Source organism: Pinus tabuliformis, chromosome Q (assembly GCF_031772625.1).
Source record: "Pinus tabuliformis cultivar Carrire ecotype Pingquan chromosome Q, CPIR1, whole genome shotgun sequence".
Lineage (NCBI taxonomy): Eukaryota > Viridiplantae > Streptophyta > Pinopsida > Pinales > Pinaceae > Pinus > Pinus tabuliformis.
Genome location: NC_142296.1, coordinates 940018348 through 940032702, shown reverse-complemented (window position 1 = coordinate 940032702; position 14355 = coordinate 940018348). Strand labels below are relative to the sequence as shown.

General features: G+C 39.3%; 1 protein-coding gene across 2 annotated transcripts in view; it reads right to left on the bottom strand.

Moving 5' to 3' along the window:
* Positions 1–14355, bottom strand: part of LOC149222548 (EH domain-containing protein 1-like) — a 193830-nt gene that overhangs the window by 38911 nt on the left and 140564 nt on the right. For both annotated transcript variants that reach the window (XM_089385507.1, XM_089385508.1), the window contains exons 12-13: positions 2161–2287; positions 1918–2061 (exon numbers count right to left, since the gene is read on the bottom strand). In XM_089385507.1, the coding sequence (XP_089241633.1) occupies positions 1918–2061; positions 2161–2287 (271 nt within the window). The remainder of the gene's footprint in view (positions 1–1917; positions 2062–2160; positions 2288–14355) is intronic.

Genomic DNA, 14355 nt, shown 5'->3' with positions numbered 1-14355 from the left:
ACATTTAAAAATATTTCTTTTACATTGATTCAAGAGCCCTCCAAGGGATTTTACATCATTACCTTGACTTTGACCTTGTCAAAACCCTAGAGCACACAATGGTTACTCAACCTAAGACAATAATCAATGGGCAAGAAACCCATTCTTGAATAAATAATTTTCTTTTCTTTTTCTTTTGACAAGTACATTGATTACATCAAGTCATGGAACATAGACAATTACGAAGACCGAAGTTAGTTACCATTTTCAACACTCTCCCCCCTTAATGAGCTCCTAGAGTGGGAATGTAACAGTAAGGGCTCCTGGGGTAGAGGGACCTATGGACAATAGGATAGGGTGTGTATCCTAACCCCTATGGTAGGTCGATCTCGCCTATTGTCCCTTTGACAGAGTCTACCCCAGTTGGAATCCTACCCACACGCTGGGCTTGTTGGGATTGGACCTCCCCATCTGGCCAATGGGTTGAGTTGACTTGTGATAGGGTGTGTATCCTTACCCATGTGGTAAGTTGATCTCGCTCAAGTCTTGGATGCAAGTGTTCTACCACTTGACTCTTAAGTTGATCAACAAACAATATGACAGTGTGATCCTCAAGTCAATCTCGCCTATTATCACTAGACGATAGGATAGAGTGTGATCCTTGAGTAGATCTCGCCTATTGTCCCAGGTCAATAGGACAGAGTGTGATCCTTGCCCTTGTGGTAAGTAGATTTCACCTATTGCTAGGGGGTGGTAGCTTTAGCTCCCCTATGATGTCAAATTCTTATTCTTTTAGATTCATGTGTGTTCAGCAAAGATGAGCAAAAATGAGCAAAAGATGAGCAGAGATGACATTTGACTTAATATTTGAGATGGGACATATGTTGCAGTCAGCAATTTCTCCCTAACTGAGAGGGAGTGTTAATTTGGCAGCTCAAGGACAAATTCCCTCCTTTGGACAGCCTTCTTCACCAAGAAAGAGCCCTCCTAGCCCTTGGAAGAATTTAATTTGGTTAAGGAAAAATGTATTTTTAAGGTGAAAACCCACATATGCACAAAAGTTTATGTCAACTTTAAAGAGAAATTGGGCACCCCTTGGAAGCATATAAATACAAGACAAGTCAACCTCATTTGGACGACATCATCAAGCATCTTCTTCTCTCTCTTCTTTGGATTGGTTCGTATAGGTTTGAAATTGCAGGGTCCGAGCTCACACATGCGAGGAGAAGAAATTAATCTGGCGCCGAAGGGTTGGATAGAGGAAAATCCAAAATCCAGCTACAACCACTCAGTTGGTAGGGTGCTCCCTACGGATGGAGGACTACAGCAGCATTGATGGTCACTAGGTCCTTGCAGCTGTGGCCTAAGATATTGTTGACCATTGACCGCAAGCTTGGATCAATTTTGGAGACTTTGACTTTGATCAAAATTGTCTATTGGGCTCATCTCTTGGATATTGTTTGGTTGGTTTTGTTAGATAATCAAAGGATTGACTTTGACTATTGAATGATGATGGAACATTGTACTCTCTCCACTGAACATTTTATGACAATCTAATAAGAAAAAGAATTTGAAAGGGTTTTCCCCATTGTGGGTTTTTCCCTAGTCTTTGACCAATCCTGGTGTTTCTTGTTATTTCTCTTGATTGTCTTCTACTGTAAATTGCATTTACTGTTCTATCTACAATTGCTATTTATTACTAGAAGATTGATTAGGTTGTTAATTGAAGTTAAGAATTGGGCTAAAGTGATTGTATCAGCATAGAACAATGGAAAATTATCAAAAAACACCTTTCACAATCATTCATGGAACCTATATCAACAGCCATAAATTCCCCTTGGTGGAGTTAAAAGGGTAAAAATCATTTCTTGCCAGATTTGATGGTGATATGCATTAATATGTACAAGATGATATAAAAGGGAAGAGAAAAACACATACCTTTCCAAATTCCTCATCTAATTTATCAATGAGGCGCTGTTGAACCTTAGCCTTTCCCATCATAGCAGGCATCTCTTTCTTCAGATGACCGATGATGTATGCATGAATCTTAGCTGCTCGAGCACGTTTTACAAATTCATTTATCTGCATTTTCAAAGTGAGAATAAAATTAAACAGTTATCCGTCCAAGTAAATGCCATGGGTTATTAATAGGATGCAGAAGACTCAAAGAAGTGAACTTACACGACGGTCACAGGCCTTTCGAGGGATATCTTTTAAATCAGACAGCAGATCTTCTTGTTCCCTCTCAAATAAATCTTTTCCAATGGGACCTATCGCTGCATCATTTATTGGTTTATCATTGAATGAACTGCATGATGATCAAAACAAGATGTCACAAAGATTCTCTCTTTAAATGCCTTGAAAAATAAAGACATAACCAGTCAACAAGATAAAGATGGCTTCAGACAGACAGAGAAATTACGATTTAACTCTACATTCAATCAGGCATGCCAGTTTTGCATAGCAACCACCTAATTTGAGCTGACAAGACAATTATATGCAAAAGGAAATTGGAATGGAACATGCTTGCATTAGCATTTACAGTCCACCAACCAGTTTGAACTGTGTTTGGTTCTGGCCTGAAGTGTTGAACATCCTCAGGGAGAATGAACATGATACATCTTGACAATCTAATTTTTAGCAGGGCACTTTAAGTTAGAGTATGAGACTGTGACCAAATAAGAGATAGAAGAGGAAAGGGTGTAAATGAAGCTTCAAAGCTTTGCTCTTCTCAAAGAAGCTCTGCACCTTAAAGAATCCAGGTGGCAACATGATCTGAGCTTCACTTCAACCAATCGCCTATGAAGACAAGACTTTGTCATAGCCAACCTCGAATAGATTTTACTTGTATGATGCATACGGTGATTCCAGCAGGCTCAACGTCAGATCATCATACAGTTTTATTTGGCATTTCAAAGAAGAATGCCAATTTTTCTGAGACTAATATCATATTATGTTTAATAAAAATCTGCGTTAAAAAATTAATTTTGTACTGAAACCAAGGGCTGGTGGAATGAGGAACTCAGTATTTGGAGCAGATAATTTCTCCTGAAGAAAAGCAGTGTCCCTTAATAAAGGCCCTAAAGAAAAGAACAAAAGCTTATCCTGTAAACATAGTAAGTCAAACCAGGATATGAGGACAGCTTTGCTAGAGCAACTTGACAGACTGAATATTATAGTCAACCAGACACTCTGGATTTATGATCTCAGAATAAGAGAAACACTAGTTAATAATAAATTGGAAGCTACCAACAAATAATGGGAAAGCAAATATGAAAAATGTGTTGAGAATTGAGAATCACAAGAAATGTCAAGTGAATCAAATTGAACCAACAAAAACCCAAACTCTGCAATAAAGAGAAGAATAAACTAGCACAAGGGCAATGCAACACTTCAAGAGAAATCAGCCAAGAGGAACCAACTCTAGAAAGAGAGTGAACCCAACATCAAGTGTATTGGAGAGAAATAAACCTAAGCACAACAGAGCAAAACACTTAATATGCACCCTTAGGAAAATTATTTTATTGATAATGAAAAACAGTCACATCATAGTTGATGGGCAACAGCTCGAATGGTTGGGAAGTAGGTCTACACCTGAGCTCAAATCCATGATAAGACATTTGGCCTATTGAGATAAGGCTAGAAGGGTAGACGCCCACCGGGAGTGGGACCTCCTATGGGTGTGTCTCTAGATATCTCTGTTAGCTTTTGTTGTTTTGGTTGCATCGGACAGGTGTTCTAGTCTCAATTTGTGTCTAAGAGGCTAAGGAACATGAGATCTCCAAAACCCAGAAAAAGTTTAGAGAGAAAACACCTAGAGACCACTCAATTAAGTTGATTGATTAATAATTAAAAAATGTCAAAGTCTAACTTAAGAAAATTGATTAATTAATAGCAATTAATTGGGGAGATCAACTTATGCTCTAGAGACTTCTAGAAAATCACACGGATCAGGTCTAAGGTGATCGTAGTTGTTGATGAAAATCTAGTCATGGTCGTTGGTGCACCAACGAGAGATTATAAGAGCAAGTTGATGGGATAGAGAGAGACACAAGAGGGGAGCAAGTTACCTTGGCAAATCAAGTTGTCCAATTGTCGTGATTCAACAAGGAAGAGTTCAGGCCAGAAGGAGAGCAGTGGTGATTGAGGACGCAACAGAGGAGAATTACGGAGGAATTCCCCAGCAGTTTTCTAGTGTCAAAGAGGCAGGAAAAGGGAGGCTGAAATCTTCTGCAGAGAAATACGTCCAAGCAGTGCAAGTTAGCCAATCCAACCGAGCGAGTTCCCAGGAAGGGTTTGTTTCAGTTGTCAAAAGTCAAAAATATTATTCAGAAGGCAAAGAGAATTTTTCCAAAGGCAGGAGGAGCCTAGACGGCCCAGTTTGAGGGTGATTTAGGGGTCGTACAACTTGCCAAGCCAACAATGTGAGCAGTCAAGAGGCAGTGCGAGCAGGGCAGAGGGAGGCCAAGTTGTTTGGCAGAGGGAGAATTCTTCTCCTAATTATTTTGACCAGATATTTGTCTAAGGATTGCCAGTTGAGCATCTAGATATTGTACTCTCCATTTTTGTTGCATGATAATAAAATAAACCCTCATCTGCTGCACCGGTTTTCCCTTCGAGGTTTTTCTGGGGATGTTAGTCCAAAAATATTGTTGTCGATTTTATTGTGTGTGTATCTATTTCTCAGTTCCTGATTTTACTTCTGCAACATATTTTATTTGTGAAGAATTGTTGTGTGATTTATTCATTATTTGTCGTAAAACAAATAAACTACTAAACGGTTAAGAGAATAAATTCTAGTTGTTGCAATTTAAGGAAATTTCACTATCTCGGTCCTTGCTAAGTCATAAGTTACTAGTATATTTGGCTTGTGGGTCATTGGATATACTCTTAGGTTATAGTGGCATCTAGTTGGTTTGATCTCAAGCCTAGCCTAGATCACTTTGACGAGTTACCAATTTCCCATGGTTAAAGAAAAGAAAAATAACATCATAATGAATTACAAATGAGAGTTGTGTATACACAACCTAGGAGGTGGGACTCTTTGTCCAAGAGGGATTACAAGACTACATGTACAAGATCAGCCATAGACAAACATGGATATAAGATAATGATTACAATATAAGGTGGGTCATGGCCTAAAGCTAATCTTACACAATTTTTACAATTTATGTGTAGTTGATAAAGCCCCAATCGAAATCACTTCCGAACAGCATTCTAGACCTCCTACATGGCTTGTGCACTACCCTCTGACTCAACCCGCCGACTAGTTCAGAACTCGGCCTCTTATTACATCCTCTATGCGATGTTAGGGATTGTTGGCTCCAGTGTGATTAAATCGACCTCTACTTCCAATAAAACTATGCCCAAGTTTTGGCTTTTGAACGTGCCATGAATTCATTCCTCTCTGCTTCCAAATAAGCGACTCTGCACTACCTCAATCAACAGTTAAACAAATTTGGAGTCACAAAATTACACCTAAGGAGACTCACGTTATCATTGTATGCAACTACGATTTCTTAGTGACAATTCACTTAACAACTAGAAATGTTGAGCAGTAGTGAATGAAGCATCAACACATTCTAATCAGATTGGTAAGTACAGTCTCCACACACCCAAATGCTATAACATCATGATAGTCTTATGAACAATGTATCAATAACTATGCAATCAAATGTTCAAGGCACACTCATGCAACTCGAGGTGGAAAACTCATACAATGGGCTTCTTATAATTACACCATGTTGATACCCTGTAACAACTCCAAATCTGTTTGTGACTTGAACAATGCACCAGCCCTCTAATCGGCCTTCCTTCACACGTCACAACCCCTACGACGTTACCAAGGAAATTCTCGGTCGTCATTGCCCAACAACTTATGGCCTCACGGCTACCAATCCCAATCTGGTTGGTCCAATGCATAGGTTATAACCCAGCCCAGATCGTTGTTGTGTGTGCTTTCCCCCACAATCAACATCCACTTTCAATGGCACAACAACATCATAGAAATTTGATTTATGGCCAGCAAAACCTCAACCCTAGATAGGGTTTAGGGCTCCACACAAAATAAAAATGAACCTTCCTTAAATTACACGAGTTCCTTCAGCAAGCAATGTGGACTAAAGGAATCTCAGTCCCTAAATTCGACTTCAGCAAGGAGAATTCAAACCTTCACCCAGTCGTGTTAGCATAAGAAATCCAGTTTCCTAGTGGCAAATAAATATGGCCACAAATACTTACGAATCCATTAAGCACTGATGAGAGACTGAAATTACCCTTTAAACCCTTAAGCTAGCAGGATGCACAGTGTTGATACCACAGTAATATCCCATTTATAAGATATGACAATAATTTGCTAGAACAAACATTGGGCAAAGAAATATGTATTTACTATTCAAATATTTTATTTACACAATAACGAGAAATTCTACTATAGGGACATCCCATCAAACAATTTGCTTACAATTACATATTAACCCCCACTCAAAAATAAAAGAAATAGCAGCAAAAACTCAACCTTATTTTTATTAAAATGGAATATGAGATTACATGCTAATGATTTAGTTTCAGAACCTAGAACAAATCTATAAATGACCCCTACCACATGGCATGCTTGGTTAGATAATAAGTTGATGTTGTGGCCTCCAAAGATGATTGCAATAATAAGGAATTTGGCCTCCTAAATCCTGCTTCTCCAAGCATTATGAGCCTATGAGAGATTTGATTAACCTATTCTCATGATCTCCACGTTAAGCCCTAGTGAGTGGATCTGATTTGATCCCTCCTTTTCCAAGTGGCTAGGGTATATGGTCTTAATATCGAAGCCCCTTGACTGAATCAACTTGGGTGGATCAATTACCAACGAAACTAACCCTCTTTCATATGGGTTCTCGCCCAAACAAGCTCCAAGAGCTCAACTCAATAACAAACAGTAATCCAAATGCATGTATAAGGGGTGAGCTCTCATCTCTTTTTATAGTCATGGACTATCAAAATACCATGGGTCATTTTCTTCTTTTAATAAAGTGACTTACAATATTTTTTCCCTAGTCACTTCTTTAATTAATTCCTTGATATTTAATATTTTGTAGCCTATGGGGATTATCTAGGATACTATGATGTCTCTGCTATCAACATTCGAAAAAAGAGACATTATAGAATGCTTGTCTATAGCACTAGAGTGGATGGGAAAGCCATAGCCCAACTTGTAAGTTGTGAGACACAATCAGAGCTTTTAATGAGTGGAGGAGTTGTGTGCTATCAACGGACCTTTGGAAAATCTTCTTCGCATGGTTGCTGGTGAGAAGCCCACAATGAGCTACATGTATGAGGCTATGGATGAGGCCAAAGAAGTTATCCATCACTACTATGAGGACTAGGGAGAAGAGGGATTCACTAAACGAACCAAGGAATGGAATATGATTGATGACCGATGGAACAACACTCTCCATTGTCCTATTCATGCAGCAAGGCTTTACCTCAGCCTCGCATACTCTTATGCATGTGGATTTAAGTTTGATACAGAGGTTATGGATGGATTTTTCCAATGTGTTCAGAGGTTGGTGTTGACTTCCATTGAATACTTGGAGATGTCTAAACAAATTGAGATATATGACTATTGGGACATTAGGGTATGATATGTCTATCAAAGACTGGACCACTAAAATGCCAGATCAACTTCAAAATAAAATTTGTTTCAAACTTTCAAATTTCAATGCATTTTGTTTCTATCTATTTGTTATTCTATGGAAATATAAGTAATTGTCTTTCCTTTCCATTGATTTGTTGTAGATTTTTGGTGGGAAAACTATGGAAAAACAGTCCCAAAGTTGCAAAAACTTGCCATTCGGGTGTTGAGTCAAACTTGCAACTCTTCAAGGTGTTAGTGCAACTAGAGTGTCTTTGAAATGACACACTCCAAGAAGCACAACAGGTTAGAAATGTTCAAATGATTTATTTTTTATAAATTTCATTTTTATTCCCATGGGACATCATCCTTGACCCATAAACTGCCAGGATATTCTACTAGACAGTTTGTCACAACATATTTGATAAATTATACTTAAAATCTAATATCTACACTATGAGGGTTTATTTCTATTTAGATTTATGGATCTGCAAATTACTATTTATTGCATATGCATTCAAATTATAATTATGCAGAAAATAGACAACAGTGAAATAAAAACTCACAAAACCACAATTAACACAGGGTATATCCTAGGAAACCCTTTTGGGAGAAAACCCAGCTGGAAGGTGTAGTCGCCTTGCTCTCTTTCTCTGAACAGAAAATGGTTGTGAGCACAAAGAAGGCGTGTGGCTCATACAATGTTGCAAGAAGCGGGGACGAAACAGGGACGTTTTTTGGAAGCAGGGACGTGGAAGCATCATTTTCCAAAAATCTAGGAAGCGAAGCGTCTACAGAAGCGTCTGCTATATATATATATATATATATGCATTTATATTCAAAACAAACATCCCAAATCCCAAATTAGTTGTAGAAGACATGAAAACATGCATATTTTTGCATAAATCAAGATAGTTATGGCATCCATGAGTCCATTGTAGTTACTAGTATGTACATCAATGATTAATTATTCGAGCATCAACCATCCATATTCTAGCAATTACAAACATACATCAAAATTTCAAGCATATTATAAAACATAAAACATTTAAGCATATTATAAAGCATAAAACATAGAGCATATTATGATTTATCTAGCAAGTGAGCAACTGTCAACATTTGTCATGTCCAAAATTCAAATAATAATGTTTACAAAATAGGTCACTTGGTCACCGCCAAGACAAAAAGGTTCAAATTCACAAGCCTACAAGTCTAATGATTAATCTATGACAAAAGTAGTAAATTGTGAATATATCTACTAATCTCTCCTCCTTCCACCACGAAGAGAACGTGGCGGCGGGCCTCCACGTGGTGGCAATGAAGAAGATGGTGCCTATGGAAGTTGTGGCACTGAAACTGATGAAGACGAACCCCCTGCTGTTGGTGTTGAACCATGGAACCTAGGAACCAAGGGACCAGATGGGGGTGGCATCTCAACTCGACCATCATCATCCTGGAATCGCTCAAAAATTTCATACCAAAAAAAACCACTAGTTAACAAAAAAATTAAAAATAGGAATTAGAGAAATGCTTTATAAGCAAAATTCATACCAAAATGGACATACCTGGATAAGGGCATCCTCTAATTGCTCTAATCACAACACTCCATCCTCCAAATTGGGCTCCTCTGGATTCCTATCCCAAATCTTAAGGTCTTTATTAGTCTTTGCATCATCACAGTAATGGGACAACAATCGCAAGTTTGTAATGAACATAAACCAAACTCTCCGCTCGGTCTAAAAACAACCTATTCCTTTTAACACTGTGGATGAAAGAATAAGAGCTCCAACACCTCTCTGCAGAAGAAGTGTTTACCACCTGTGATAGCACCCGCAATGCCAAAGTTTATAGAAGTGGAGTAGCCCCTCCATGCATGTTCCACCACTCAAGAGAAGAAAAAGTCTCTCGATCTGTAATTGCATGCATGCTCCCAAATGGACCAGTGTTAAGCATATAGTTGCTCAACTGTCTCCGTACCATGGCAACCTCCTCCTCATCAGGGACTAATTTACTCAATGCAATCATATATTTTTTGTGAACCTCTTGATCTTGGTGTGGTTTTCTCCTGCTTCCCCCCCCCCCAGGTGTTCGTGTTGAAATCCATGATGGATGATAATATTTAGGTGTCAAAACATATGCTAATGCATGCAATGGAACATTTAGCATTTCTCATCGGTTTTCCACCTCTGCACGAATATAATTGTACAAGGTGATATCTCTAGGCTTAACAATGTCTTTAATCTGCCTCAACATGCTATCCATTTGCTCATACACCTCCCCAATTATTGGTCGATCTGAATCTCCAAACTTGATCATGTAATAAATTGGTTTGGTGAATTGCAAAACATATTTAACCTATGACCAAAAGTACATGTCAAGAATAGTGTCCTTGGCTACATTAGCACCATATCTATCAGTGTTAATTTCCTCCCATGATTCGGCACACACCATATTAGTTAAAGCTTATCTCACCTTCACTAGCCGCCTAAAGGTGAGGTAATAAATGGAAAATCTTGTTTTTGCAAGTTTAAGCAATTGCAACTTGGAGTAAGTGTCATAGAAGTAGTTTACCCTTGTATGCCCTGTGATGAATTTAATGAGTTGCTTCCCTTTCCTGTAAAGCTCGTTAATCCACCCACATTCTTTATGCTTCACAATATCATGCATCAAAAGGCTCAATGCGTGAACCAGGCACCCAAACCAAAAGATGTGTGGATGAGTATGCTCAATAATTTTTCCTGCTGCCTTACAATTTTCTGCATTATCTCTAATCACTTGAACCACATTATTCAGACCAACATCTTTGATTGATTGGAATAGGAGATCTACAATGTTTTGGGAAGATGCACTGATGGAGGAGGAGTCATGACATGTAATAAATACTGCACCACTAGCAGAAACACCAAGAACATTTATCAAATGTTGGTTTCTAATATTTGTCCACCCATCTGATACAATGGATACCCCACAATCTACCCACTCATTTGTAAAACGTGTCAAAGCTCTTTGAACCTTTGCTTTTTCTCTTTCTAATAACATTGTTGTAGCTTTCTCATAGTTGGGGGACTTGTATCCTTTTGGGGTTTCATTGATGGCCTTTACCATTTCATGCCAATAGGGAGAGCCAAGCACATTGAATGGTACACCGCAAGCACAAAAAAATCGGACTATCTTTCCATCCACATCATCCCTCTCGGCAACATTTAGGAAATCCCCTATTATTCTTTTACCTCCAGAGCTTCCAGAAGTACCATGAGGAGATGAGCTACCAAATCTAGAACTTGCACTTGATTCAGAATGAGTTTTCTGTTTCTTTCTTTTTTGTTGTGCAACCTCCTCTATTTGGATGTATTTTCTTCTTTGTTTAGCTGAAATGTTTGGGCAAATTACAGTACCCTTTTTGTCATCACTGTCCATCACCCCACAAAGATGCCTCCTCACACGAGTATATGAACCACTAAATGGTTTTCCTCCATGACAACCATAAGGGCACATAAATTTGTAGCTTCCACCACCCTTTCCCCCTTCAAGTTTGGTCACATAGTTCCACAAGGGTGTTAATGCAGCTTTCCCCTCTAGTGTTTCAGCGTTCCCATCAGGTTCAACTTCATCCTCTTCCTCTTCAAACCCTTCCTCATGATCATACATTGGGTCACTCATATTGGGACCACTATCCTCTTGTTCTTCTTCCCTTCTATTCCTACACTCCCTTGCCATCATTAAAACCAAAAGTGGAATGATACATAGAAGCCAAAAGAACACCATCTTGGAATATGGATATAGGTGGTGGACATCCTGCAATTAAATGAGCAAGTAGAAAGAATGGGAAAGAGTAGGAGAGGGAGGAGAAAAATAGAAAAAACAACGTCAAAAAAATGAGGGAGTTTGGGGTTTGCACTTACCTCTTTAGCTCTTGTAAATGGAAGTCCTCCGAGCTCCTCCTCCAAGCTCCTCCTCCTTCTCCTAGCTCCTCCTTCTTCATTCCTCCAAGCTCTCTTCTCTTCTCCTCTCTTCTCCAAGCTCTCATAAACTCAAAATGAGCAAATGAGAGATGAATGGGTATTAAATCCCTTCACTCCTCACCCTAACGGTTAACCCAAGGTGGACCCACCCCCAACCAACAAAAGAAAAAAATAAATAAACAAAAATAAAAAACAACCTTTTTTGGCCCGCGTGGCAGAAACAGCAGATGCCCAGCCGAAGCGGTCGCAATTTGTATGGATTGGACCCGAAGCGTAGCGCTTCGTATAGCCGAACCGTTGTATGAATTGCGTATCGGAAAAACAAAAACATGAATCGGCCGTACACTTCCGAAAATGGTAGGAAGCGCATTTATCAGCCCGATCCACGTTTCGGTTTTTCAAAAACGCGTTTCGGAGGGTGATTCCCCTGCGCATCCGTACGGATCGCGGATCGAGCTTTTAATTCGGCAGGGTGGGGGGACGTTTCCTGCAACACTGGGCTCGTAGGCTACCACAGTGCACAAATTCTCTCTGTGTGCTCTCTCTTTATCCCTCTCAGCTACTTTTCTCATCTATAGGTCAAATGCGCTCAAAAGGAATGGAACCCCATTTCCTCCTAGTGGCCCAGTTATAACACAAACCAATAGCCTACTAGTGCTTAAGTTTGCCTCCTTCAACTCTTAACTAGAGTTAAAATATGGACTCTTCTAGATTCTTATTCATAATAATCATGTGGCTAGCCCATTTTCCATGAGTAATGGGGGATGACGTGGCATCCTCTCAAATTATGGTGGCCAAAACTTCCAAGTGGCATAACTTTTGCATACGAACTGATTGAAGTGATTCTTGTGCCATTAAAAGATCTTTGTGTGCGGAATAGGAAAAAATGGTGTTGCACCTAAGTGGAAAATTTTTAACCCCAAAAAAAATGCCATTTGATGCCTCAAAATGCTCCCAAAAGGTTTCCAACCCAAATTTGCCAAACTAGGTCCCGCAAATAAAACTAGTCCTGTGAGTTCATTCCTCCACTTTTTCCACTCTAAAAGCATCGAGATGGATGACAAACAATATAATCATCCGGACCAATCCTCTAGGCTCTAATTACAAAAATGGCCCTCATGCAGGTTAGACGTCCACCACCTTAATCACATGTTCAATGTCTACTACAATCTTAGGTAGTGGGTGGGGCAAATAAACAAAATACTTGACACATGTCATTCCATTGGATGTGCTTGACACAACAAGTTGATGGAGGGTGGAGACAAAAAGGCCCATCGTGGAGGAGGAACGTAAGTGGTTGGAGCATGAAGCTAAGAACTTGGAGGAGTAGGAGGAGGAATCATAGGATGTTCCAGTTCAAAGAGAGCCAAATTTGGAGCAAGACGAGGACATTGTTATGCACTTGACCTGCGAGAATAACAAAATGCCAAAATTACAAAACAATATTGCCAGAACACACAAAAATATCACATGAATTGAGACAAGTTGCAACAATATTTTATTATTCAAAAGCAGAATACAATTTTCACTTGCCTCTTCAAGGGGACAACCTCCAACAAAGCAGAGCTTAATTACAATAAAACTCGATGATTCTTCCCTTGCTATCTAAGACTATTTATAGCTTTATGACATCCAAAACCATAACTACTAGTGGTCCCTTGCATAACACAGGTTAACCACTTTATTTATTAACTATGGCATGTTTATAACTAATTGTGGTCCCTTTTCTATAATGCGGGTCAACCACTTACAATTATTATTAATGTGGATAACCACTTACAGGATTTATTGACTCAACTAACTAACTATGACTTTGACAAGGCCCCTTGGGCTTATTACATAAATAAAGGGGTTAGGGTTGGACCCTAACATGCCCTCACCAATCAAAAGCAGCATTGTCCTCACGGCTAAAGCTGCGGAAACTGCTGAAGAATGGTGGTTGTTTCCCATATCGCATCTTCTGGAGAGGTGTCTTTCCACTTGATGAAAACTTCCTTGATCGTGCAACCACGAAGATGTCTTTCGCAAGTATTGAGGACCTATTCGGACCGAAGCCAAAGTGAACCTTCCTCATCCAATTTGGGCAGACTTTTTTGAACCCTCCAATTGTTCCCCACAACTTTCCTGAGGTAGGATACATGGAAGAATGGGTCGATTTTTGAAGTAGTCGGCAAGGCCAGTTTGTAAGCGACTGCTCCTATACATTGAAGTGCTTGATAAGGCCCATAGAATTTTGGAGCTAGTTTCTGGCAGCCCTTTTCTTTGAGAGAGGTTTGCTTATAAGGTTGGAGTCACAAAAACACCTGGTCACTTATTTGAAATGACCTCTTTGAACGATGCTTTGAAGGAAATGTAACTAGATTCAGTCTTCATAAATGTACTTTTGATATTTCTATATATTCCAGAAAAGAAATATTATTTTTATAATATATGACAACGAGTTTCTTGCTCATTGAAGTAGGTCTAGCACATGTTAAAGTGATATAGGTAAATCAAAAGGTCAAAAGAATTATGTTAAAGACCTTAAGGGTATGTGTATAAGAGTCAAAGAAGTAACCTCCAAGCAAAGTCAAGTCCCCTCCTATGCAAAGGCACCATCAAAGAGTCTCCTTCAAGCATGTGACACCACCAAAGAAACCATCCAAAGTAAGCATAACAAGTCGGCCTAAAAGGAGGGACAGTCCTCTATAAATAGAGGTTGTCCACTCCATTACAACGAAAACCAAGCAGCTCTGAAATCTGCGAAGAGAAGAGGCTAGAGAAAGGGTAACAAAGGACGAAGAAGAG